This window comes from Wyeomyia smithii, chromosome 2, assembly GCF_029784165.1.
Source record: "Wyeomyia smithii strain HCP4-BCI-WySm-NY-G18 chromosome 2, ASM2978416v1, whole genome shotgun sequence".
Taxonomy (NCBI): domain Eukaryota; kingdom Metazoa; phylum Arthropoda; class Insecta; order Diptera; family Culicidae; genus Wyeomyia; species Wyeomyia smithii.
In genome coordinates this window covers 41,218,704-41,244,902 of record NC_073695.1, presented here as the reverse complement: position 1 = coordinate 41,244,902, position 26,199 = coordinate 41,218,704, and the positions used below count along the sequence as shown (strand labels likewise).

Here is a 26,199-nt window from a genome sequence, read left to right as displayed (position 1 = left end):
AAACAATAATCAATGAAAACAAAATAAAATTCCTTCAACCAACAAAATCGTACGTTAAAGCACATTCGTTATATTTTTCCCGTTTTACGGATTTGGGATTAGCCATTATTAAGCCCTTGGAGCAACGATGCGCAAACCGAGACCCAAAAATTCGAAAAGTACGGTAAATTTCCAATCGTTCCGAATTGTTTCACAAGATTGTACGGTACACATGATTGCTGAAACACATGTTTTTCGACCTTCCGGCAATATGTTTCAAGTTTGATTTGGGATTTAGTTGTGTTTTTGACAAGCGCTGAAATTAAAAAACTAAATAAATTTCCCATCAAAATGAAACTTGTTAGTCCAAAATCGGATCATAATTGAGAAGTTACAGGTGTTTGAAGTTAAGTTAAAAAATGGTAATTTTTGAACATAAAAATCATCGAAATTGCCTTACACAACAACATTTAAAGCGCTGCTAAAAATCGCTATATCAACCGATTTTCGTGAAACAGTGTATTTTAAATTCGAAAAATATAAAAGATTAAAAATATTGACATGAAATTTCTAGGTTTTTCCGGTATTCGACCACTTTGTAACGGTCCAACGATTTTTTGGCCGTATTTGGTATCATGCCCCTACACGAATGACGTGCTTTAGTAGTATAAGACGAATAATGCCGAAAGTTCCCAATCCCCAAACATACCGGAGCTGTGTTAATAACCTTGATTTTAGGAATTATCTTGTTGTGCAGATTTTAATCCATACTCCTTGTACTTTTATTTTTGATTGCATATTTTTCAGTTCTTATACATTTTTGTGGCGAAAAACTGATCCTGACGGGGTGTGAATTGAACTCAGTTAAATTAAAGTATTTTTTTTTTTTTTTTTGAAAAACGTAGTTAAAAAATACGTTTGTAGTCCATCTGTCAGTCACTAAATAATCCAGCTAGGCAAACCATAAATTATATTGTCTATTCCGCTGACCCACTTGCAGTTGAGCAAATTGTTTTTATAGCAAGCTAAGTTGCAAACTTATCTGTAACCTGCAAGTCGGCATACTTTTTTATTGATGCACGTGCAAGGAAGTAATTAGTCAATTGTCGCATGCATGCTAAACTGTTACATTTTATCTATTTAAAATTGTTCATAATTGTTGCATTATAACATAAAGCAAAATTATATATGAACGACGTTGATGCAGTGTAAACACAGCTGGATTTCCTGACAATATAAACATCTCAACTGCTATAAATACGCAAGACATTATCGTTAGGTGATAAAGTGTCGCCAAAGATGACTGGAAAAATTGTCCTACTAGTGTTATCAATCAGTTGGCTCAGTAATGCTGTTTCCGAACCGCAAGGTTCTAAAAAACGGGTGCAGATTTCTGAGCGTGATTCGCAGGCTGCGTTCAGCTGGAAGTTTTATAAAGTTTGTGAAAGTATTCCAATATTGGAAAAAAAGCGACTGAAGAAATCTTTAACTATTTCACCAGGAATCATTAGACCTATCAAAAAATGGCGCCTGTTCACCTTTTACCGTCCGAATGTTGTTTGTAGCGTTGGAAAATCTTGCCTCTCCGTTTCCACCCCCAGTAAAAGCCCTCTACGAGCAGCAAATGAAGCAAGTTTTAGGTTTTCGTAATCTAAATGTTACAACAAAAGGATACCGGAGGGATTTGAAAGAGTTCAAACTAGATCCAGCCATAAACATTGTGTCCTACCTGGCTGCCATTGGAGATGGAAAGCTCTCAGGAGCAGTGACGCATGCAGCGAAGAACTTTAGGCTTTCGTTCGGTAGAATTATAAGAAGAAACACGGAAGGTATGACTGAATCGATCAATAGAGTAATGAACAATTTGACGTTAGGAAAAACGGAACAGTTTTTGGCCGAACAAGATTTACATTCTGCGGCTCAATTGCTTCTACTAAACCATTTGGACTTTAACGGAATTTGGCGGAAACGTTTTCAAGCGGAGTGGACTTGTCCATTCTATGTGAATTCAAGACTTGCTACACCCGTGGAATTTCTATCACTGGAAGATTATCTTTCGTATTACCATGATTCCACCGAAGACATTTCAGCCATCGAATTGTCTCTTCAGAAGAATAGTAATTTTTCCTGTCTGTTAATCAAACCGATCAAAGGGAATTTGGAAGACTTAATTGCGAAACTAGATCAAGCTATGTTTCGTAAAATTTACAGCAACTTGAACCGACACAGTAAAGTTACTGTAAATGTTTCGAAGTTTGCCATTAACGGTAAAGTGAAAGCAAAGGCTGCTTTGACGAAACTGGGACTAGATCTCCCATTCAGCGATAGTGTCTATCGTCTGTACGCCGATAACCGAAGGGTACCTCTGGATGATCTTGTCCAAAGAACAGATTTTACTTTCGGAGAAGGTGGAGAAGAGGAAGGTATCAGTTTTTTTGGGTGTTATAAGTTGAAGTTTTTATCGATGAAAGTTTTACATTACAGCAACACAAATTCTGGATAGGGTGATGCCATACACTTTTACAGCACATCAACCATTTTTGTTTGTCATATTTCAACGAAATACTAGCATGCCAGTTGTGATTGGTCACTATGTGCGTCCCGAAGAATCAGACGTATCATCAGCTGCAGTTAACCCTTTGCAGTGCGACTGGCCTCCTCGAGGATTTAAAGCAAACTGAGCTCCACAAAGTGTCAATTAACATTGAAACGAAACTAAATAAAATTCGAAATGTTTACTTTAAAAATCCCAACACTCGTGTCTTCTAAATGTTCACTCCAACATTTAACATCAGCACCAATCTGGGCCAGCCGTTTTTTAATGGCAGGGCGCGTACAGCGTCAACAGCCGGGTCACGATTCGCTGCAAGTGATAAAGCGATTATATCGATTTGACGCCATTCCGCGCGCCAGTTCGAAAGTTTTCCAACGGTTTTGCAGAGTGTTTCACCAAGCTGAAAATCTCTTTCGTCTTTGAATGTGCCTCGCCAAGATTCCAGCGTGGGAAGCGCAAATTTTAAGTCGTGATCGCTGTTCGCAGTCCGCACAACCCGCGGGCAGTTTACCACGACAACACATTCTGGAACAACGGAGGAGAGGAGCTAGATCATTACCTCGACTCGATCGCAACTCGAAACAGGGCAGGATGTATGCCAGTACCTGCGTACGATGCCGAGCCATGTTTGATGGTCTGGGGGGCACCTCGAAGGCGCAGTTTGTTTCGCCGAAAGTCGAACACGTGTTAGGAAAAAATCGAACCCAGCGCTGCCAATATTGACAGTCATTATCGATAAACATCTCTCTGGATCGTTCCAGCAGATTTCTTCGGTGCCGGTCCGAACCCTCCGGGATTGGATCACAGAGCGTGCCGCGCGCTTTGGGGACGTGAAGGAAGTTGTGGTATGGCGGAAAACAAATTAGTAGGTACCCACAGTGATACACTGGGCAACACTACAGATACGGGCCTCTAATCCAGTGAGGCTGGGCTGGGTAGCAATTCGATTGAGATTGAGTGGTGGTAAGTTTTGATGCACAAAGGAATTTCGAGAGGTGTTTTCAGGGGTCACTGTTTGTTCTGGTTCGAGGGGAGATTTTTCTCGAATGCTACTTAGTAGAGAATGACAGTTATAAAATATCACAGGTTTTTGAATAAATTTTTACTCGTTTTAACCACCATGATATTTAGAATAAAACCCTCGGTGGAGACTTTATACTTAAACTTAGTTCAAGTCTAAAGACTTTAGACTTGAATTTAGCTAATTTATGTAGCTATCAAACCTAAGCAAACTTTGTATCTATTTTTCTGTGATAGTTTTTACATGCAATCCCACAAATGATTTACAGTAATCACCCGATTATATCTGTACCCGATTTTATCTGCCCCCGATTTTATCTGCCCCCGATTTTATCACATTTTCACCCGATTTTATCATCATAAAACATTTCATTAAAAAAATGTTAGGGTGAACTGATTTTCTAATACGCTTCAATATTTAAGATATTTTTCATAATTCTGTGTGTCATTCTGGATGCAGTTTACATTAAAAATTCAACCGATGCACAATGTTACATTTTGCTGTTATCGTGCGAATAATTGATTAGTGATACAAATGTTTATTTTAACCGTATAATATGTTCGGAGAAGTTTCAAAAAATTTGAAAACGCATCTTTTGAATGTCATGTAGAAAGCTGGAAGATCAATTCTCCTAAAAGTGAGATAGAATATTTACTTTTTCATTAGATAAAGAAAGACGCTTGGTGTCTTAGGCAAAGTATTAGGTGATCTTAAAACAAGAAACTTTACAGAAGACATCATGTTTCTATCTCTTAGATATTGCAAGCAACATCAAGTTTTCTGTGAGAAGGCATTGAAAATCGTTATTTACATTTTAAGATTTTTCTGGTTGCAATATGTGAGAGATATCAGCATGCTGTCTTCGGCAAAGTGGGGGTGAGTGAGGTTAGTATTGTGAGAACATCTAATATTTTGCCTATGGTACTGCGCTACAAAAAAGCAAGCAATTCATTTTACCAATTCAAACAAAAACATGAACAATAAAAAAACTTAATTGTAATTTATTTGCAACTTTACATCGATTTTTTTTAGGTTTTTTATTTTGCAAGGTTTGTTAAGAAAAGTTTCAGGCAACTGAATTATCTATCTACAAAAATGTTTTAAAAAAATAGTGATGATCGAATTTTTATAGTCACTTTTTGTTTTTAAAATTTTTTTTTCAGTACAGGATCTCAAAATGAATTTTTTAAATATTTTTTTTAAAGCTTAAACAGTTTTCTCAAATTCATCCCTTGACAACTTTTCTCTATCTTTGTCATTATTCAGATATATCGATTTGTGAAAACACAACTGTAGCTTTTTGTTTGTACAGATAAATTTTCCAAAAAAAAATTAAAATCGCTGATTTCACGTATTTAGTTATTGATTTAACATCCACAATAAAAAAAATAAAATTTGAAAAATTTCCCGATTTTATCACTTTCCCTATTTTATCACGCCAAAAATCAACAGGGTGAGATATAATCGGGTGATCACTGTATTAATTTTCTGACTTTTCTCAGAACTTTTACTTATTATCATTTCTTGGTTATCAAGCAACATTTACTTTTGTTTTCAATTTCATTGAATTTTTTTTCAATTTCCGATTTTCGAAAACCATTGTTTTATTCTTTGAACATTCTACTTACGAAATTAGCGTTATTTTAGCGCTTTTTTTCTTTCCAAAAACATTAAATCATTTGACGGCTTGAAACACATTCCAATTTTCGGCTTCGAGGCGTCATCTCGTTTCTAAACATCCTAATGTTGGAGAGTATTCGATTTTTTCTTTGGCTTTCTACAGTTTTCCGAAAGCTGCCATCTTAAATTTTAAAATTACATCGAAAACTGACTTTTAGTTTCAGGGGCTGGTTCTAGAAAGATCAATGTTGGGTAATTTTCCGGCATATTTTGACATATAACTACGTCTTATCTCGCTATATCAGGGACGTACCCTGATCCGCGGAAACTAAAACTAAGGTATGACGTCGGAATGAAATATTTTAAACAGTAATACCTGTGTGGCCACTTGATGGATTACAATAATCAATGAATCATTGGATTGGGTATCATCCAAATATTACGTGACGCACTCAGGAGAGAGCGGTCGCAATATCTATAAAAGTGCGAGAAAGTTTGATTTAGTTTAGTTTAGTTTAGTTTAGTTTAGTAGATTCAGCTATGTATGTCCCAGAAAGTCCCATTTTAAGTCATCTGGCGAAACCTCGAAAACCAAAATTTTATGTAGGGGTAAGCGAGGTAAGACCGCCCCCTTAAGTAATTCTGTATATAGAAAAAAAAAAGTTGCTGCTGCAATTTCATTTTTTCTTTGCAAAGAGGCTCTTCTATTCAATACCCGCATCTAAAAAATTAGAACTCAAGCATTCTCGTTCATTTTCCAGGGTTTTTTTCGATTTTAAAAATGCATTGAAAATTCGCAGATCTTCATGCGGGGTATGCCCGCCCACCAGCGGGGTAAGATCGCCCACCATCTATTAAGGCTAACAAATATTATTAGGGCCGAAACGGTTGATTTTATCGGTATAGTGTCTTTGGCAAAGTTGTAGATGGTATTTTTTTCTTTTTAAAAAAAATATACACTGTAAAAAAATTGAAAAAAAAATTCAATTTTTCATTTTTTAACTATCCGAGTCCAAATCAATGTTTAGGTACCTTTTTGTGGTTTTCACAATAAATATATTTTTCAGAAATATAGTTTTTCAAGATATTTAATTTATAATATATCTGCCTTTAAGCTAAAAATAAATACTCATAAAACCTGTCTTTGGGACTTTTTTGAAGAATTATTTCATAGAGTAATAATAATAATTATGTATTTTTTCACTCATATTTCAATTTTTTTTAATGTTTTTTTTTTTGTAGAACAAAATTACTATCTGAAACTTTACCAACGACTCTATACTAATAAAAAAACCGGACAAATAAAATCATTGCAAAATTGGAGCTATTAACTTTTTTTACTCCCCGATCCATCAACTAAAGGGTGTCCACGATGAAATAGTCACACACAAAATTGATTCGCAAAATTCGAGTTTTCATCCGATTGCCATCAAATTTTCAGGGATTGAAAAATAACTATTAAACTTCATTTTACCTTTTTACTCGTATTTTATTTACAGTCCATACGCAAATGCCCGCACCTTGGCCTTAACCCCGGCCATAAGATTGTGCACAACCTGTGAATCAACCGTTTTTTGCATGTAAACCCATACTTTCTTCAGTTCCTCGACTGTCTTCACTACCTTAGGTTGTTTAAGAAGGTGCTGCTTCATAATCGCCCAGTATTTTTCGATGGGGCGGAGCTCCGGAGTGTTGGGAGGGTTGAACATTTTCGGCACGAAATTGACCTTATTGTCCGCATATCACTTCAGCACGTCCTTGGAGTAGTGGCATGAGGCCAAATCCGGCCAGAAGATTGTTGGGACGTTGCGAGCCTTCAGGAGAGGAAGCAGCCGCTTCTGGAGGCATTCTTTCATGTACACCTGTCCGTTCATCGTGTCCTGGGTCACGAAAGGTGCACTCCGCTTCCCGCACGTGCAGATGGCTTGCCAAACCAGGAATTTCTTCGCAAATTTGGACATCTTCTAAGTGCGAATATGCTCCGAAACGCTGAACTCATCCTTGGCCGTGAAAAACAGGTTGCCGGGGATCTGTGTGAAGTCGGTCTTCACATATGTTTCGTCGTCCATGATGCAGCATTCAACTTTCGTCAGCATGTTGAGGTACAACTTCCTGGCACGGATTTTGGCAGACTTGTTCTGCTTCTCGTCGCGATTTGGGGCCTTTTGTACCTTGAACGTTCGAAGCCCAGCCTTAGTTTTGGCCTTCTGGACAAAACTTCGGCTTAGGTGCAGCTTTTTAGCCACATCCCGAACGGAGGCGTTCGGGTTTCGGTTGAAGGCCCCAACTACGCGGTTGTGATTTTTGGTGTTGTACGGAGTACTTTTTCTTTCACTTCTGGGCTTCCGATCGGTGGTCAATCGTTCCTCGAACCGCTTAATCAATCGCGACACCGTGGAATTCGCGATTCCCAACGTTTCAGCGATGAAACGATGCGAGAGATCCTTGTTCTCGTGATGAATGCGCAAGATTTTATCACGCACGAGCTGTTCTTTCGACTCCATTTCCGCGAGTTTTGATCACAGGACTTCAAAACTTTCAGGATGTAAATAATGCACTATGAACTAAATCCACCCAAATTTTCATTAAATTCTACCCAACGGTTAAAAAGTTAGAGCAATTTCATGGTGTGGCAATTTCATCAAGGACACCCTTTATCAAAGTTCAGCTAACCTTTTGTAGATTTTTCAGGCAAAAATATGATTATCTTGAATTAAATTTTTAAAAAATTTATTTTGCATTCAATTTTTTCATTTTTCTTTTAAAATTTTTTTTACAGTGTATACTTTTTTCGGAAGGGCAAAAATATTATTCTCAACTTTGCCAAAGACGTCATATCGATCAAACAAACCGTCCTGGCTATAAAATTATTTTTGCTCATTAATACAATATTTGTTTACTTCTTTCAAAAATTAGTCTTGTTAAAAAAATATCTGTCAATATTCCCTTTGTAGTGTCGCGGCATTTGGGTCTTGAAGTAAAACAACAAACAGTTGTATACGTGGCGGTTCTACCCCATGTATAATGGGCGACCTTACCCTCAGTGGAACATTTTCATATTTTACCGAAAAAAACAGTTAAAATTACAATTTTACTCACGGCCTTCAATATTTCCGAGAGAAGACCGATTCAGGCAACCGATTAAACGTATATTCACAAACAAAATAATAGACTTTTAGACAGAAAAACCTTAAGTCCCGTTGCCGCAAAACAATAGCGCATTGACCGGTTGAAAGCTGAAATGTTTTGCCTTTCTCCTAGAAAGGTATAGCAGTCACTGGAAAAACTAAAGGTATAAAAGTGCTCCAAAGGGTCGAATCTCGTATACCAATCGACTAAGTTTGACGAGCTGAGCATTTTCTGTATGTGTGTGTGTGCGTATGTGTATGTATGTGTGTGTGTAACGCTCTCCCAATCTCACTCGATTTTCTCAGAGATGGCTGGACCGATCCTCATGAAATTAATTGCAAATGAGAGGTCTAGTTGCCCCATAAGACTGTATTGAATTTCATTGCAATCAGATTTTTAGTTTAGAGGTTATGTTTAAAAATGTGAAAATCACGAAACATCATTATCTCAGAAACTACTCAACCGATTGTAACAAAATTGGTTTCAAATGAGCGAGGTACTTAAAAAACCCTTAACTTTTGAGTTTCATGAAGATTGAACGTGTGGTTCAGAAGTTATTTAAAGAAACGTGTTCTGAAGTGTGTTTAATCTCACTCATGTTTCTGAACCGGCTGAACCGATTTCCACAAAATTAGTGTCATTTGGAAGGTCTAATTACTTCATAAGACCCTATGATTTTTTTTGCAATCGGACTATTACTTTGCCTGTTATGTTTAAAAATGTGAAATCCAGCTTTGAAAAGAAACATATTCCGAAGACTACTTAAACTCACTCACTTTTCTCAGAGATTGCTGAACCGATTTCCACGAAATTAGTGTCGAATGAAAGGTCTAGCTGCCTCATAACACCCTATTGAGTTTCAATGTAATCGGTCTGTTACTTTGTCTGTAATGTATCAAAGTATGAAAATCTCGAAACTTCATTATCTCAGAAACTACACAAGCGATTTGAACAATACTGGTATCAAATGAACGGGCTAGTTAAAGGTTAACTGATGAATTTTATAGTGTTTAAACACGTGGTTCAAAAATTGTGAAAAGAAACATGTTCCGGTGACTTTTCAAATTCACTCGTTTTTCCAAAAATGGCTGGACTAAATTCAACAATCTTAGTGTCAAATGAAAAGTTTGGCTTTCCTAGAGGTTCCCATTTTATTTGACTATAATCGTATTTTTATTCCAACCGTTATGTATTAAATTATAAAAACAACGAAAGTCTATTACCTCGAAGATCACACGACTTATTTGAACATATCTAGTGTCATTTAAACGGGTTGTCTCTCAAACTCACAAGTAAGAAATTTCATAGCCATTTGATATGTGGTTCAAAATTTATGAAAAAAAAAACGAAATTCAAAGATTATTGAAAACTGTAAATGCTTTGATCAAAACATATGGCCTCAACAAAATTTAAATTTGGTATTGTGCTATTCGTACGTTCCCGGTATTGCTCGTGATTGAAGTGTACGAAATTCAAAGTCATTTCTTTTATTTCGCTATTTCTTAAGCACGAATATTTTACTCCTAATGAATATTTTTTTTTAACTTTTTGCCTTTCTCCTAGAAAGGTATAGCAATCACTTGCAGGGCCGTCTCCGCCAACCACGCTCGATGCCTGGGTTCGAATCCCAACGCCGATGGTTGTGGGGTGGCGTGATCCACTCACAACCAACCCAACTGGTCTATATTCAATCCTAGCCGACACCGGGAGATTTTCTGAGGCGAAAAATCTCTGGGATCACGCCTTCCATCGCATGAGGAAGTAAAGCCGTTGGCGTCGGTCCGTTAATTAACGGGTCGTGAGTTAGGGTCCTGGGTGCAGTCACTTCCCGGGCGTCGGTAATTGGCACAACAACAGTGGCGGAACTAGACCGACGGAAAATGAGCGAAAATTAAAAAAATCACTTGCAAAACCGAAGATATGAAAGTGCTCCAAAGGGACAAATGGCATATATCACTCGACTCAGTTCGACGAGCTGAGCATTTTCTGTATGTGTGTGTGTATGTGTGTGTGTGTGTGTATGTGTGTGTATGTGTGTGTGTATGTGTGTGTGTGTGTGTGTGTGTGTATGTGCAGATTTTTATTTTCACTCACTTTTCTCAGAGATGGCTGGACCGATTTTAATGAAAATACATGCAAATGAAAGTTCTAGTTGCCCCATAAGATCCTATAAAATTTTATTGGAATTGGATTTTTATTTTAGAGGTTATGTTTAAAAATGTAAAAATCACGAAACATCAATATCGCAGAAACCACACAACCGATTTCAATGAAATTGGTATCAAATGAACGAGCTATCTTAAAAACCCTTAAATTTTGAATTTTATATATAGAAGTTATGAAAATAAACGTCTTCTGAAGACTGTTTAATTTCACTCATGTTTCTCAGAGATGGCTGGACCGATTTCCACAAAATCAGTGCCATATGAAAGGTTTAGTTACCCCATAAGACCCTTTTGTTTTTTTTTGCAATCGGACTATTACTATGCCTGTTATGTTTAAAAATGTGAAATCTAGCTATGAAAAGAAACATATTCCGAAGAATACATAAACTTACTCACTTTTCTCAGAGATGGCTGAACCGATTTTCACGAAATTAGTATCAAATTAAAGGTCTAGCTGACCCATAACACTCTATTGAATTTTACTGTAATCGGACTGTAACTTCGTCTGTAATGGACCGAATTGTGATAATCACGAAACTTCATTATCTCAGAAAGTGCACAGCCGATTTGATCAATAGTATTATCAGATGAACGGGCTAGTTAAGGGTTAACTGATGAGTTATGATTCAACACGTGGTTTCAAAATTTGGCTGCCCTATACGTTCCCATTTCATTTAATTATAATCGAACCAAGCAACCGTTACGTATTAAATTGTTGATAAAACAACAAAATTCTATAATCTCAAAGATTACACGACTCATTTGAACATAACTAGTGCCTTACGAACGAGTCATTTCTCAAACTTACAAATAACAAACTTCATAACAATTTGATATGTGGCTCAAAAGTTATGAAAAAAAAAAAGAAATTCAAAGGCTATTCAAAACTATACCTGCTTTGATCAATATATGTGGCCACAATATAATTTAAATGTGGTATCATACCATTTGAACGTTCCCGGTATTGCTCGTGATTAAATTGTTCGACATTAAGAGTCATTTCTTTTATTTCGCTATTTCTTGAGTATTTATATTACGTCAAATTTCATATTTTATGCTTCTATTACAACATCATTATTTTAGAACCCAAAAAGTGAATACGCATTTATTAAAGTGAAAAGTTTCGTATCCGACAAATTCAATAATGCTAGTCCCATAGACTGTGCAGTCTTGAAGATTTTTTTGCTAAGATGTGGAAAACCCAGAGAATCTATGCAAAACTAATGTGTTTGTCCTAGCGTTTCCAATTCTAAGAATTCTTTCAAGTGAATGCTTTCGAATCCAATGGACTCTCATTGCACAATTCTCATTCAAGAATCCTGGTCTCAAAGACAGGACAGTGACACAAATTCTTTTTCAGGATTCCTCATAGAGGACGCCCACGGTTCCAATCTATGCGAAACTCATGTGTTCGTCAGAATATAGGGTGAGAAACGGCTTAAGCTTACTTTACTATTTTTACTTTCATGGCGCGGATCGTTAAGATCTTATGCCGAATCCAGAATACGTCTCCACAAAACCCGGTCTTGGACTGCTACTCTCCAGTCTCCCCTTACACCCGCTGCTCTGGCATCCTCGTCGACAGCACACATCCAGCGCGTGCGCGGTATGCCTCGAAGTCGTCGGCCTCTATCCGGTTCTCTGCTAAATATTATCTTTGCCGGTCGCTCATCCGCCATCCGTGCTACATGGCCAGCCCACTGTAACCTGCCGTGTTTCATCAGCTTGACAATATCAGCGTGTTTGTATACTTCGTACAGCTCGTGATTCATGCGCCAGCGGCACACCCCGTTCTCTAGTTTGCCTCCGAGTATTGATAGCAGGATTCTACGCTCGAAGACCCCAAACGCTCGTCGATCAGCCACCTTCCATGTCCACGATTCATGTCCGTAGAACGCCACCGGGAGGATCAGAGTCCTATAGAGCGCAAATTTCGTACGGATCTGTAGGCTACGAGACATAAGCTGGTTACGCAATCCGTAATAAGCCCTATTCGCCGCCGCAATCCGCCTCTTCACCTCGCGGCTCACCTCGTTGTCACATGTCACGAGAGTACCAATATAAACAAATTCGTCGACCACTTCAAAAGTATCCCCATCCATCTCCACCGTAGCACCAACACCCGTAGAACTACCACGCTCTCTGCCAGCCACCATGTACTTCGTTTTGGCAGTGTTTATGGTGAGTCCAATTCTCGCAGCTTCCCTTTTAAGAGCTGTAAAGGCCTCCTCAACTGCTCTACGGTTAACACCAATCATATCAATGTCGTCCGCAAAGCCCAAAAGCATGTGAGAATTAGTGATGATGGTGCCGCTCCTCTGCACACCTGCCCTTCGTATTGCACCTTCCACAGCTGTGTCGAACAGCATGTTCGAGAGCCCGTCACCTTGCTTCAGACCATCCAACGTCACAAACGCGTCCGAAAATTCGCCCGCTGTCCTGACGCATGATGTGGAACCGTCAAGCGTCGCACGTACCAGTTTAATTAGTTTTGTTGGGAAACCATGTTCTAGCATTATCTGCCGATGCTCGTTGCGTTTCACTGTGTCGTACGCCGCCTTAAAGTCTATGAACAGATGATGCGTCTGCATGTTGTGTTCTCGAAACTTGTCGAGAATCTGTCTTAAGGTAAACATCTGGTCCGTTGTAGATTTGAAAACCGCATTAGTATTCTCCAATAAAGGCTTCCTGCAACGGCCTCAGTCGCAGGAACAGGATACGGAAGAGAATTTTGTAAGCGGAATTGATGAGGGTTGAAAAATTTGCTCGATGACACATAGACCACTCTTCCGCAACGTCTCAATTGTTGCCATTTATAATTCGGTTCACATATACAAAGTTGTTCTGTTCACATTCTAAAAAGTTGAAGCAACTTCGGCTTGATGCTAGTTGGACGCATGGTCCATGTATAGACGCCGTTTATTTCGCTGAGATATATATGTTAAATTTTTGGACCTTCTGAATCATATCCTTTCAGGTTCAGCTCAGGAAGCCAAATAAAAATACTAGTGAATCTAGTTTTGCTGAAATGGAATCTTCTCTCAATAAGAAATTTGCATTTGTTAACCATCAGACAGTGTGTTTTATATTATTTTTTAACAGGTTTTTTTTATACTTTAAACAATAAATCAACAAGTTATATGATTAAATCAGAAAGTATAACACTTTGAGAAAGAAATAACTAAGTTGAAATCTATTTTTCCTCAATCAGATCCATCGGCTTCTCAGAAACGCAAATACCGGTTAGCTTTTGCAAGCAGTGTATACTGTTGCTCTGCAGACAAAAGTTATCGGGTGTCAGGTACTACTTTCCGCAGATAATATAACGCGTAAAAATGTGCTAAGTCACATCATAATCTTATATTTTTTTATATTGCAGAATATATTGTAATTCAAATTGCTTACAGAAACGCGAAAGATTTGCTTCTACCAGAATACCTTAATCATCTTTATAAAGTTATTATAACATTATATTATATATGTTTTACAATGCTCTGTAACATTAAAGTTTAACGTCGAAATTTCAAAACCGCTACGTGTACAACCACAATAATTAAAAATTTTCATAAATAACATATCCTATTTCCAGTACATATCGGATCGTTTACAGATGCGTGTATGCGAATAAGGAAGATTTTTCAAAATGAAACCTAAAGATTCCTACATTTGGATTCTTGAGGAATCTATGAGGCCTTCCATATGGGATTCGAATAGATTCTCTACGCGTCGCAGAAACAATTCCTTTTACGATTCATTTGGATTCTTGCGATTCGAACAGATCATGTCCGTATCGTAAAAACAATTCCTCTCACGAATCCATCCGTATAAGTATCCTGAGAATTCTTACACGGGATTCTTTGTGTATTTTAGTTTATTTTACTATTTTGTGTTAGTTTATTCTATTAATGTCTCAAAAGCAAAGCTTTTATGTCAAGTTCGTAACAACCTCCTTTAGCCACCAATTTATCGATTTACTGTTCGAATGTTCCTAAAGTTGACGTCTTGATAACCATTTAAATGTTATAGTATATTCGACAAAGTGTTTGCATTCCACCACTCAAAGCACCTAATTCCACCTAAAAGTGAGAAAAAAATTTATTTTTTTTAGACTTTGAATCGTTTTTTATTTTAATTTCGAATAAGGCTTATCTGAAGCTGAAACACCGTAAGGTAACGTCTATAAAATACGTACGTCTAGAGGGAAGTAGGCGGCCTATCTGACAAAGTGTTGCAAACCATAGAGTAGTGAGGGGCAAAAGTACGCATTGTTGTTGGGGCAACAAAACTATTGCAAAAATTATCATAAAATTTGGTTTTAGTTCCAAGCGGTACATGAACCTTTTGTCTTCAAAACGTATTACCAGAGTTTTTCAAATTTTGTTTCTAGTGAACTTTTACTCCACATGCAGGGCACTCGCACTGTATGAACAATGTATTTATTACTATCCTTAATGAAGCAATTGTTTTTTTGCTAATTTTTCACCGGTTCTAGCTGCGATAAAGTAGTGCCCCGAAAAAAATTTCTTATTCCTGAAAATCCGGTTTCCTGGAGATGTGCTCCGAAACTCATAGATTTTATGAATATTCGAACAGAATTTTAAAATCGTTGGTTTAACGGTAATAAAATTACTTCTACAGGCCGTTTTCATGGTTTTGGGTGTTTTGGTGATATGCCTGGATAATCTTCAGACGCCATTTTGGGTTCCAAAATGATGACTCCCGGTTCCCCATAAATGTTCAGTTAACACAGAATGTGGGTGTTATCGGAATCGGTCATAAATCATCAGCTCATAAATCAACTCCAGACGCTATTTTTTATTTCAAAATGGACTTGCGGTTCCGGAAAACATCCAAAATTGACCAAATACCCCCTCATACTTCCAGAATCGGAATAATGCGAAGAGACCTGAAAACGACTCCAGACAAACCGGAGGTCACAATCTTGAATTTGAAAATAGCATCTGAAGTCGATTTCCAGTCTCAGGTCATCATTTTAATTCCACAAATACACATTGGGGTGTACTCAACCATTTTAGGTTGTTCCCTAGAAACCGGAAGTCGCCATCTTGGAATCCAGAATGGCGTCTGAATCATATCATGATCTCAGGGCATCATCCCGATTCCGGAAATACCCATTCTGCCTGGTATCATATCCATATTTTGATGTTTCTGGGGTCGTTTTCTGGTCTCTGGGCATCGCCTCGATTACGGGAATACGCATATTGGAGATATTCGACAATTTTAGGTTGTTTTCTCAAAACCGGAGGTCGCCATTTGGAATTCAAAATGTCGTCTAGGCCATTTTCCGATCTCTAGGCATTAACTCGGCTGCGAAAATATCTTATTTGGATGGTATTTGTCCTTTTTTTTTTCATCGTTTCTATGGCCACTAGAAACCCCAGGGAAATCTATTCCGAAAGAATCATTTCAAAAGCATATCACCCGACACATCAAAATGATGAAAGTAATCTTATGAGCTTTGAATCAATATCTGTAAGATTCTGCTATAAAAAGTCATGAAACCACAAAATTCCTCAGTTTCGGAGCATATCTGCGGAAAACCGAATTTCCGGGAAAAAGCTAAATATCTTTGACGGAACAACTTTTTCGCCTTTCCTCGTATCACTAGTTATTCTTGAGTTAATTTCTGTATTTAAAGATCGTTTTTTAACAATTTTCTTCCTTACGGTTACAAAAACTTAGTGCGTACTTTTGCCCCACAATGAGTTTTCAAACCGGTTTCATTTTTATGACAAACACCAAAATATTTTCGGCAAAACAAATTTACCGTATGGGAAAAAAGCGATGGTGTTATTTTTTCGCTCTCATGCACTTTTTGTGTTCCTTATGGGTCCTATAATAACTGTGTAACTTTTCAGATCGATCGGTAAAACGCCCGATTTGCGCTCGATTTTTAAAGTTTCCATACGATTTTATATGGGAAAATCCTCTTTTTCAATACTTATTCTCTAGAGTTGGCTCTTAAAAAAATATCAATACTGATATTTGTAGGAAACTTTCCTGGGAAAAACTCGATTGTAAGGCGCTACGATGCTTGTAGAAACAGCTATTCACCCCAGACTGATTGAATATCTAACGAACGGCTCACCATTGAGATTTACCTGCAAGACTGCTGCAGCATGCTGCTGTTGCAAATTCAACCATGTGATGAGAAATGATACCGCTTAAATTTATCTTGGAGGCTTCCCCGAAGATACTATGAGCAAAAATCACACTTTGAAAATTAATTTCACGCGAAATTATTTCTCATACTTAAGCAAGTTTGCAATAGCAGCATGCTGTAGCAGTGTTGCTGGAAAATTATGATGGTGAGCCTACAAGCATCGTAGCGCCTTACGGTCTTCAGAAGAGTTTTTCCCAGGAAAATTTCCTACAAATATCATGTATTGATATTTTTTTAAGAGCCAACTTGACATCTCTAGAGAATAAGTATTAAAAAAGTGGATTTTCCCATATAAAATCGTATGGAAACTTTAAAAATCGGTTACACAGTTGTTATGGGACCCATAAGGAACACGAAAAGTGCATGGGAGCTAACATTTTTTTTTGTCCACCCTAATTTACATGTGTGATTAACTGACGTTATAATGCTGCAAATTCAAACAATGTTGCCAGTTTATTTTGCTCGTATGTTTCGAAAATGCCAATGTGTACTTTTGCCCCTCAGTACTCTACGGGAAATTCTGAAGATCAATACAAAAAGAGAGGAGGTCGAAAATAGATATTTTAGCACTACGTGAATAATTGATATTCCCTAAATGATTCATGAAATATAAAAAAAATGAATTGAGGAAAAATTCATAGTCTGAATGATTTTCGCCTTTCTCCTAAAAAGGTATAGCAACCACTGGCAAAACCGAAGGTATAAAAGTGGTCCTGATGGCCGAATGTCATATACCACTCGACAAACTGATGTGTGTATGTGTGTGTGCAACTTTTTTTCTCACTCACTTTTCTTAGAGATGGCCCGACCGATTTGCATGAAATTTATTACAAATGGAAGGTCTAGTTATCCCATAGGTTGCTATTGAATTTCATAGTAATCGGATTTTTAGTTTAGAGGTTATGTATCAAAATGTAAAAATCACGAAACACCCATAAAAATCACTGGTGTCAAATGAACGGGCTGTCTCCAAAACCCTTAACTCAAAAATTTCGTAATGATTAAACATATGGTTCAAAAGTTATGTAAAGAAGCGTTATCCAGAGTCTGTTTAAACTCACGCATTTTTCTCAGAGATGGCTTAACCGATTTTCACAAAACAAGTGTCAAATGAAAGGTAAAGTTGCCTTATAGGTTACTATTGAATTTCATTGTAATCGGACTATAAAAATATGTTAAATCACGTTATAAAAAAAAAAATATTCCAAAGACTGCTTAAATTCACTCACTTTTCTCAGACACCTGAACCGATTTTCACGAAATCAATTGCAAATGAAAGGTCTAGTGGCCCCATAGAATGCTGTAGAATTTCATTGTCATCGTACTTTTAGCTTAGGTACTGTGTTTCAAAATCTGAAAATCACGAAACTTCAATATCTCCACAAAACTGGTGTCGAATGATGAGAGTGCTTTGGAAATCCTTAACTTATAATTTTATAATGATTAAACATGTGGTTCAAAAGTTATTAAGAAAACGTGTTCCGGAGGCTGTAAAATTCACTCATTTTTCTTAGAGATGACTAGACCGTTTTTCACAAAATATGTGTCAAAAGAAAGGTCCAGCTACCCCATAATACACTTCTTAATTACACTGTAATCAAACTTTGTCCGTTATGTATCAAAATGTGAAAATCATAAAACTTTATTACCACAGAAACTACACAACAGATCTGAACAAAAATGGAATCAAATGAACGAGCTACCTTTAAAACTCTTAATCAATGAATTTCACAATGATTGGACATGTGGTTCAAGGGTTATGAAAAGTAATGTACTCCGAAGACTTCTTAAACTCACTCACTTTTCTCGGAGATGGCTGGATTAGTTCCGGCGTTCTTAGAGTCGAATTAAAGGCCCAAAGACTGTTTAAAACCAACTGTTTAGAATAAAACATGTGGCCTCAACATCATTATTATTTAAGCAGAACGTTCTCGGCGTTGATAGGAATTAAATTGTTCGAAATTTGGAATTATTTATTACATTGTACTGCCTCTTTTGCACAACTTATTTCAAAAATATTACGTCAAATTTTATGCATTATACTTTTATCATTATTAAATTCATTTACTTGAAATACGACATCGCTATTCTTGGAACGCAGAGAGTGGATATATTGGGTCGTACTTGGCAATTCCAGGATGTATTCCAGAAGACAGAAGCCGCAATTTCGGATTTTAAAATGAAATCTGAAGTTGATACCTGGCCTCTACCCTGTCCTGATGTAAATGAACTTATAAACAAACAAATTTTCTCTAGATGGACAAATTGCCGAAAAATTAATAAAAATTCATGTGTACATTGATGTTCCTATTTCGGCATTTTCAGACTGACAGATTCGAGTTTAATTCAAATCTGAAACAAATCATAAGTTAATGCCAAAGCTGAACTAGTATTAACTGGCGCTCTGGGTCGTTTAATAAACACTTCTGGTTCTGGTATCCCCTTCCATATTCAAAGCTAAAAATGTTTGCATCTACCTAATGAATAACGAAAGTATACGAATCGAGGAGAAAAAATAATAGAAATTAAAATTAATGCAGAAAGGTTTTGTAAAAACATAACTAGTTGGTTAGGGGAGTAAATCTTATACACAAACTAATTTCAAAGTGGCAAGATGCTAGATTCGTTTCTTTTGACTAGCTGCTGCTTGCAACAGCCAAAATAAGTGATGTGATTCTACAAAATAATATATGCTTATATCATAGATTGCTCATAAAGACTGCTGTGATCACTGATAGGAAGGCTTAAAAAACACCTTATAATGCATAACCCCATCACAGGAGCCATCATTGGTTAGTGCTCGGAACACGTTATCGTGTGGACAATCTATTTGAAGACACCTCGTGCCACGCTGATCTGAGAATATACACAGTCATGTTTCGGGTGGAGCAATGACGACACGTTTAATAAACCTGAATAAAATTGGATATGGCATCGCCACAAAAAAAAAAAAACAAGGCAAAGGAATAACAACACGAAATGAAAACTAATACCCCCTCGTTGGCACTCTCCGACCCCAAAGGTCCGAGCGACTAATTTCCAAGAATCGCCCAGCCGACAGCCCAGCTCGACCTCTCACAAAGCTGGACTTTCGAAACGACCGCTAAAGGTCAGATTTTAATGGCTCTCGCTCGCACGGTTCTACCCGGGCAGTGCTGAATGGTCCATCCACTTAGCTGTATCTGCTCACAAGTACGATGGGAGGACTTCCGAGGCATGAAAAGGCCACAAAGCCACCGCACAGCGCACTACAATTGTGCGCAGTCCAAGTCAAGAGATTTTCCACTTCAGCCGCGGCGTCGATCGCCGTTGCAGAAAGACCGTCCTCGATCCGACCCCCCTTCCGACGTATCGATCGTTCGTGTTCGGGGTCGGGGAGCAATTCAAAAGGTAGAAACTACTATCATCACCATCGCCATCGTCATCCCGTTCGTTATGCTTCCTTCTCCCCACTGATGCTCGGCTGTCGGTGAACAAGACTCGCGGGTTCCGAACAACCACAATCATTAACCCGCCGCCCCGTTGAGTTTGCTGCGGTAATAAAATGACGGCAAGACTCGAACGGTTGGCCGCTTTAGTTGATGGGATTGGTCAAAACTTCCCCCAACGGCACTGTACACAACAATTGTTGCAGTGGCGATCGCGACACACTGTCCAAGCTCCAAAACCCGGACAAACGAGCGCAGAACGCACATAAAAATAAAGCATTTCAGTTTACTTCCAACCGCGCTTCGAGATCGCTTCTCTTTATATGGATGGACAAAGCACAGTGACCATCGAAGAAGCAACTGCAACTGGGAAAAAGAACTATTCATCCCGCAATCCAAGGGGCACAAACATGAGCGAGACAGCTTCGTTCGATCGATCCCGAGCGCAGCAATGGTTTCGATCTGATGCGGTGTGCAGGTGTCCTACAGACTCGATGGCGCCGGACTGCATTCCGTAAAAGTTGAACGCTTTTGTTGTTATTCTTCCCGCGTTTTCGCCTCTTCGTGGGTCGGTCTTCGTCGTGATCTTGGGTTTTACGTTCTTGGCTGCTGGCTGCTAGTAACTGGTTCTGGTAAACACGAAGAGGCATGGCAATTCCGTGCATCACTAGCGACGTGAGAAGAATTTCGAAAAGATGAAATCAAATTATTCTCGCTATACGCACAATAGAGGAACTTCACGCGAGCTCTTCTGCGGAGTTGGTAGCACCCGCTCGGATTTAAGATGAACTTTGCGAATTCGACTACAGCCGGAATTTTATTTACATCGCCTATTGGACTCCTTGAAAATAGTTTTTATCTAGCGGAAAATAGTTGTCGCCAAAAAAGTTTTACTGTACAAATAGCAGTCAAAATTATTTTCGACTTTTTTTTGTTTTTTTTTTTTTTAATTCTTCAGTTTTCAGGCAAAAAATCTGAAAAACTTAAACCCTTTTCAAAAATAACTCCAATTTTTTCCTGTATGTTCAAATATACAAATCTCCTTAAGTTACCGATGTCACAAAATCTCGCTCTAGAGTGCCCCTAACGGCTGGACGAACTGGAATGAAATCCCTCAAAAACTCCATCGCGACGCGATGATCACAGAAACAAAAAACACGTTTGATCTGCTGGCCAAGTGTTCGAATTACTTTATTTCGAACTCGAAATTGAAAAGGAGTATGGAGCCAATTTCTTTATCTGTTTTGAACTTACACTAAGTTAGTCCTGCTTTATCTATTTTAAACTTCCACTAAGTTATCCGGCTTATGTAAATGACCCATGAACAGGATTTGCTTGTTGGTTTTTTTCACTATCACAAAAAGATATGATCGAGCCACCACGTACTGGTAGGCTGAACTTCTTTTACGGAAACTCCGCACCACAGTAGCACCCCCGGCATCGGCCGTTTTCTCGTAAAACCTCATCCCGGCCCGATGCAGCACAGTATCCAGGGACGAGTCCAGATCCTCGAACACCCGTAAATCGTGATTTTTAAATAGTAAATCAAGCCCCATGGTTTGACGCAAGAAATATGTCGCATTGAAAACGGATTCGATGGTAAACAGTGGAACGGTAATCTCTGCTCTCTTCATCGAGAAGTGCGCTTGTATTGCGTCAAAATGTCCCGGCTCGAGTTGCTTCATGATGGCTTCCAACGATGCGTCCCTGTCGGGCAGCATTATCCACATCACGGCATCGCTAGATTTGACGAACGGTAACTCCAACACCTCGATCTCCAACTCCGGAATACGAGAAAATCGAAATTCACCACGCTTAAACATAGTCATAGTTGAGTACAACTTTTCAATCAGACCACTCCAAAACTCCCGAGGGCTTGTATCATTCGGATCGAACGCACTCGCGAACGGAGGCTTGAAGGAAGCAGCACAAATCTGTACCAGCTGCATGCCCTTCGGAATTCGCTCTAAATCCACCATACCGGTAACAACCCTGTTAGTGTTGAAATTCACGAAATGGTTCACCCGCCTCACCACGCCCTCCCGTTGGCCGAAGTCGAAGTAAACAATGGTCGTATCCAAATCATCCATCACATCTCGCATATGTATATCGACTTCCCGGAAGCCATTCAGAATAATGCGATTTCTCATCCTAAATCCGTCGCCTCCTTCACCACCTAGCATGAAATGTAGCTCTTTTTGGTTGATCAAAAACTCGGTGAAATTTTCCGGCAGCGCAAAGACCTCGCGTAGGCGTTCACGCGTCTCTCCTGTCGCAATCGCATACAGCATCGCAATGCTGTTGCGCAACACAAACGGTGCGACAATAATATTCTTCTCCGGATCGAAGGCAGCCTTGAATTACATACGCAAAATTAAAACTCGATTTTATTTCAGTTCAGTGCTTACCTTGTAAACATTCAAGCTAAAGTTGGTGTCCCCGTAAGGAAATCGCAAAGAACCTCCGAAACAGCAGTGAAAGCTAAAGAATAGCACTATCCATCCGATTGGGCGACACATTTTGTCCAGCAATCACTCGTAACTGATCCACAAACCGTGCTGAATGAACCACCAGCAACGACAAACGACAACGACGACGTCTGGGAACCGCTCGTAAACATCATCAGCTGTCAAAGTGCGGATCCGTGCCCCGCAGTGCTGCTACTGATAACGGGGTGCCATAATGGCGTTCACTAATAGAAACATTGATAGTACTGCACCGAGTGACGACTACGGAATGCTCCCATCCATCACCCTGCGCTGATCCAGACCGAAGCGCGATTCTGAGCGTTTCAAATAGTGACAAACGTAACGATGAATTTACGGGAAAAGTCTTGTAATCGGTGCTTCGGTAGTTTGCAACGGTGGACTTCCAATAACCGTCTGGATTCCGTACGGGGATTTACTATTGTCCATCTGGCGTAGAAAGTTGTGCACCGGTATGATCGCGTAAAATAACCAACACCGGCTCACAGGCTATTGCAACAGATTTGCGGTAGGACTCGCATATCAATTGAGCACTGGAAGATGTTTATAAATAGAATTCAGGAACGATTTAATAGCGGGTCAGCGGCGTTATGTTTATCGAGAGCACCATCCGTAGCGGATGCTGGGGTATGTAATGACTGGACCATAAAAAAATTATTTGTGAAACTGCACCACACATTCATTTAGTCATTTTTGCCTTTCTCCTAGAAAGGTGTAGCAATCACTGCAAAAACTTAAGGTATAAAAGTGGGCAAAAGGGAGCTGAGCATTTTCTGTATGTGTGTGTATGTGTGTGTGTATGTAACGCTCTCCCAATCTCACTCGATTTTCTCAGAGATGGCTGGACCGATTTCAATGAAATTAATTGAAAATGAAAGGTCTAGTTGCCCCATAAGACCCTATTGAATTTTATTGTAGTCGGATTTTTAGTTTCGAGGTTATGTATCAATATGTGAAAATCACGAAACATCAATATCTCAGAAACTACACAACTGATTTGAACAAAATTAATTTCAAAAGAACGGGCTACCTAAGAACCCTTAACTTTTGAATTTTATCAAGATTGAACATGTGGTTCAGAAATTATGAAAAGAAACGTGTTCTGGAGACTATTTAATCTCACTCATGTTTCTCAGAGATGGCTGGACCGATTTTCATAAAATCAGGGTCATATGGAAGGTCTTATTGCCATAAGACCCTAATGATTTTTTTTTGCAGACGAATTATTACTTTGCCTGTTATGTTTAAAAATGTGAAGTCCAGCTATGAAAAGAAACATATTACGAAGACTACTTGGACTCACTCACTTTTCTCAGAGATGGTTGACCCGATTTCCACAGAACTAGTATCAAATGAAAGGTCTAGCAGCCTCATAACACCCTATTGAATTTTGCTGTAATCGGACTGTAACTTCGTCTGTAATGTATCGAAATGTGAAAAATCACGGAACTTCATTATCTTAGAAACTACACAACCGATTTGAACAATATTGATATAAGATGAACGGGCTAGTTAAGGGTTAACTGATGAATTATGATTGAACACGTGGTTTCAGATGTTGGCTGCCCTATACGTTCCCTTTGCATTTGATTATAATTGAACTTAAGCATCCGTTATGTATTAAATTGTTAAAACAACGAAAGTCTATTTTCTCACAGATTACACGACTTCTTTGAACATAACTAGTGTCATACAAACGAGTCATCTCTCAAACTTACAAATAACAAACTTCATAACAATTTGATATGTGGTTCAAAAGTTTTGGAACGAAAAGAAATTCATAGTCTATTCAAAACTATACCTGCTTTGATCAATATATATGGCCTCAACATGATTTAAATGTGGTATCGTACTATTTGAACGTTCCCGGTATCGCTCGTGATTGAATTGTTCGAAATTAAGAGTCATTTCTTTTATTTCGCTATTTCTTAAGCACTAACATTACGTCAAATTTCATATTTCATTGTGGAACAGTACCACCGTCCGTAATTTAATTGGTGGTTTAATTGGTCAAAACACCATGCCGGAGACAGGGATATTGCGGGTTCAAGTCCCGTCGGGATGCGGTATATTTTTCCAAATCTGTATCATGTTTCCAGTTCGCTTTTTTTTCGCTCTCTTTACTTCACATACTGTCTGCTTAATGAACCTGGATATAAGCATTCATGTAAATCTATTTTTACAAATAATAAGTTTGAATGAGAAAGGCTGAGTCTGACCGCTAGGTAGATTAATTTAGGTTTTACGTATAGTACCAACATGCTCGTGGACTTTGTCACAAATCTTCATCTATCGACCTCATTTCAATCACGTTGTCCATTTCAGGCCAAAAGTAATCATATATCCGTTTTTTTTATAAAATTTAATTATTAACTAAATACTGTAAATGCTGAAATTTTGAAATATTGCATTTTGGCCTTTAGATTGACCACTATTATATTTAGAGAAGATTTTATTTTTTAGGACGGTTTTCTTCGTTGTATCGTCAACTCAAACAAAAAGTCTCTATTTTACGCGGTCTCATACAAATTAAAATTGGAACGTATGCCCCGCGTAAAGAAAAAGGTCCTAATGTATATACGAAATTTTACTACAATTTTAATCAGTGTTGGATTTTTTTTCAAAACTCATGCTTTTTTATTTTTTCTAACAATTTTACCATTTTTTGTTATCATCAATACTATTTTTGTCCTTTCCCAGAAAAAGTCATGATTTAAAAAAAATCACTGAAAGCTCAAAATGACAACTTCAGCCCATAAGAACAGCAGTGCGAAGTTTCAGCCAAATCAAAAATGGTTGCCCGTTTTTTAAGGAATTGCACTCACACAATATTTGATCGTCTTGATTATGACAGCTTATTTATGTGCAAAATCATCAACGTTATCGGGAAATATACAAACAAATAAGCGACAATTTTTGCCTTTCTCCTAGAAAGGTATAGCAATCACTGGAAAAACCAAAGGTATAAAAGTGGTCCCAATGGCCGAATGTCGTATACCACTCGACCCCTTTCGACGAACTGAGCATTTTCTGTATGTATGTATGTATGTGTGTATGTGTGTATGTGTGGGTGTGTATGTGCAACTTTTTTTTCTCACTCACTTTCTCAGAGATGGCTGGACCGATTTTCATAAAATTAATTGCAAATGAAAGGTCTAGTTGCGCCATAGGTTGCTATTGAATTTCATTATAATCGGATTTTCAGTTTAGAGGTTATGTATCAAAATGTAAAAATCACGAAACATCAATATCTCAGAAACCACACAACCGATTTCAATATTGGTTTCAAATGATCGGGCTGTCTCCAGAACTCTTAACTTTTGAATTTTGTTATGATTGAACATATGGTTCAAAAGTTATGTAAAGAAAAGTTATCCTGAGGTTGTTTAAACTCACTCATTTTTCTCAGAGATGGCTGAACCGACTTTCACAAAATTAGTGTCAAATGAAAGGTCTAGTTGCCCCATAGGTTGCTATTGAATTTCACTGCAATCGGATTGTAACTTTTTCCGTTGTTCATAAAAATGTGAAATCACATAATAAAAGTAAACATATTGACTTTCTCCTAACGATCACTGGCTAATTAAAAGGTAGAAAAGTGATCCAAATGGCCGAATGTCATATACTACTCGA

The 26,199-nt window shown here is 38.1% G+C and overlaps 2 protein-coding genes across 3 annotated transcripts in view; one reads left to right on the top strand and one right to left on the bottom strand.

The window, feature by feature from the left end:
* The window catches only part of LOC129720890 (fibrinogen-like protein 1), a 368,457-nt gene that overhangs the window by 274,676 nt on the left and 67,582 nt on the right, over nt 1-26,199 (top strand). The gene's annotated exons all lie outside the window — the stretch shown is intronic.
* On the bottom strand, nt 21,064-22,823 carry LOC129720887 (serine protease inhibitor 42Dd-like). Its single transcript, XM_055672773.1, has 2 exons — nt 22,489-22,823; nt 21,064-22,434 (listed from the first exon to the last, which is right to left on the bottom strand). Exons 1-2 carry the CDS (start codon nt 22,597-22,599, stop codon nt 21,361-21,363), a joined length of 1,185 nt encoding a protein of 394 aa, XP_055528748.1. The 5' UTR covers nt 22,600-22,823; the 3' UTR covers nt 21,064-21,360.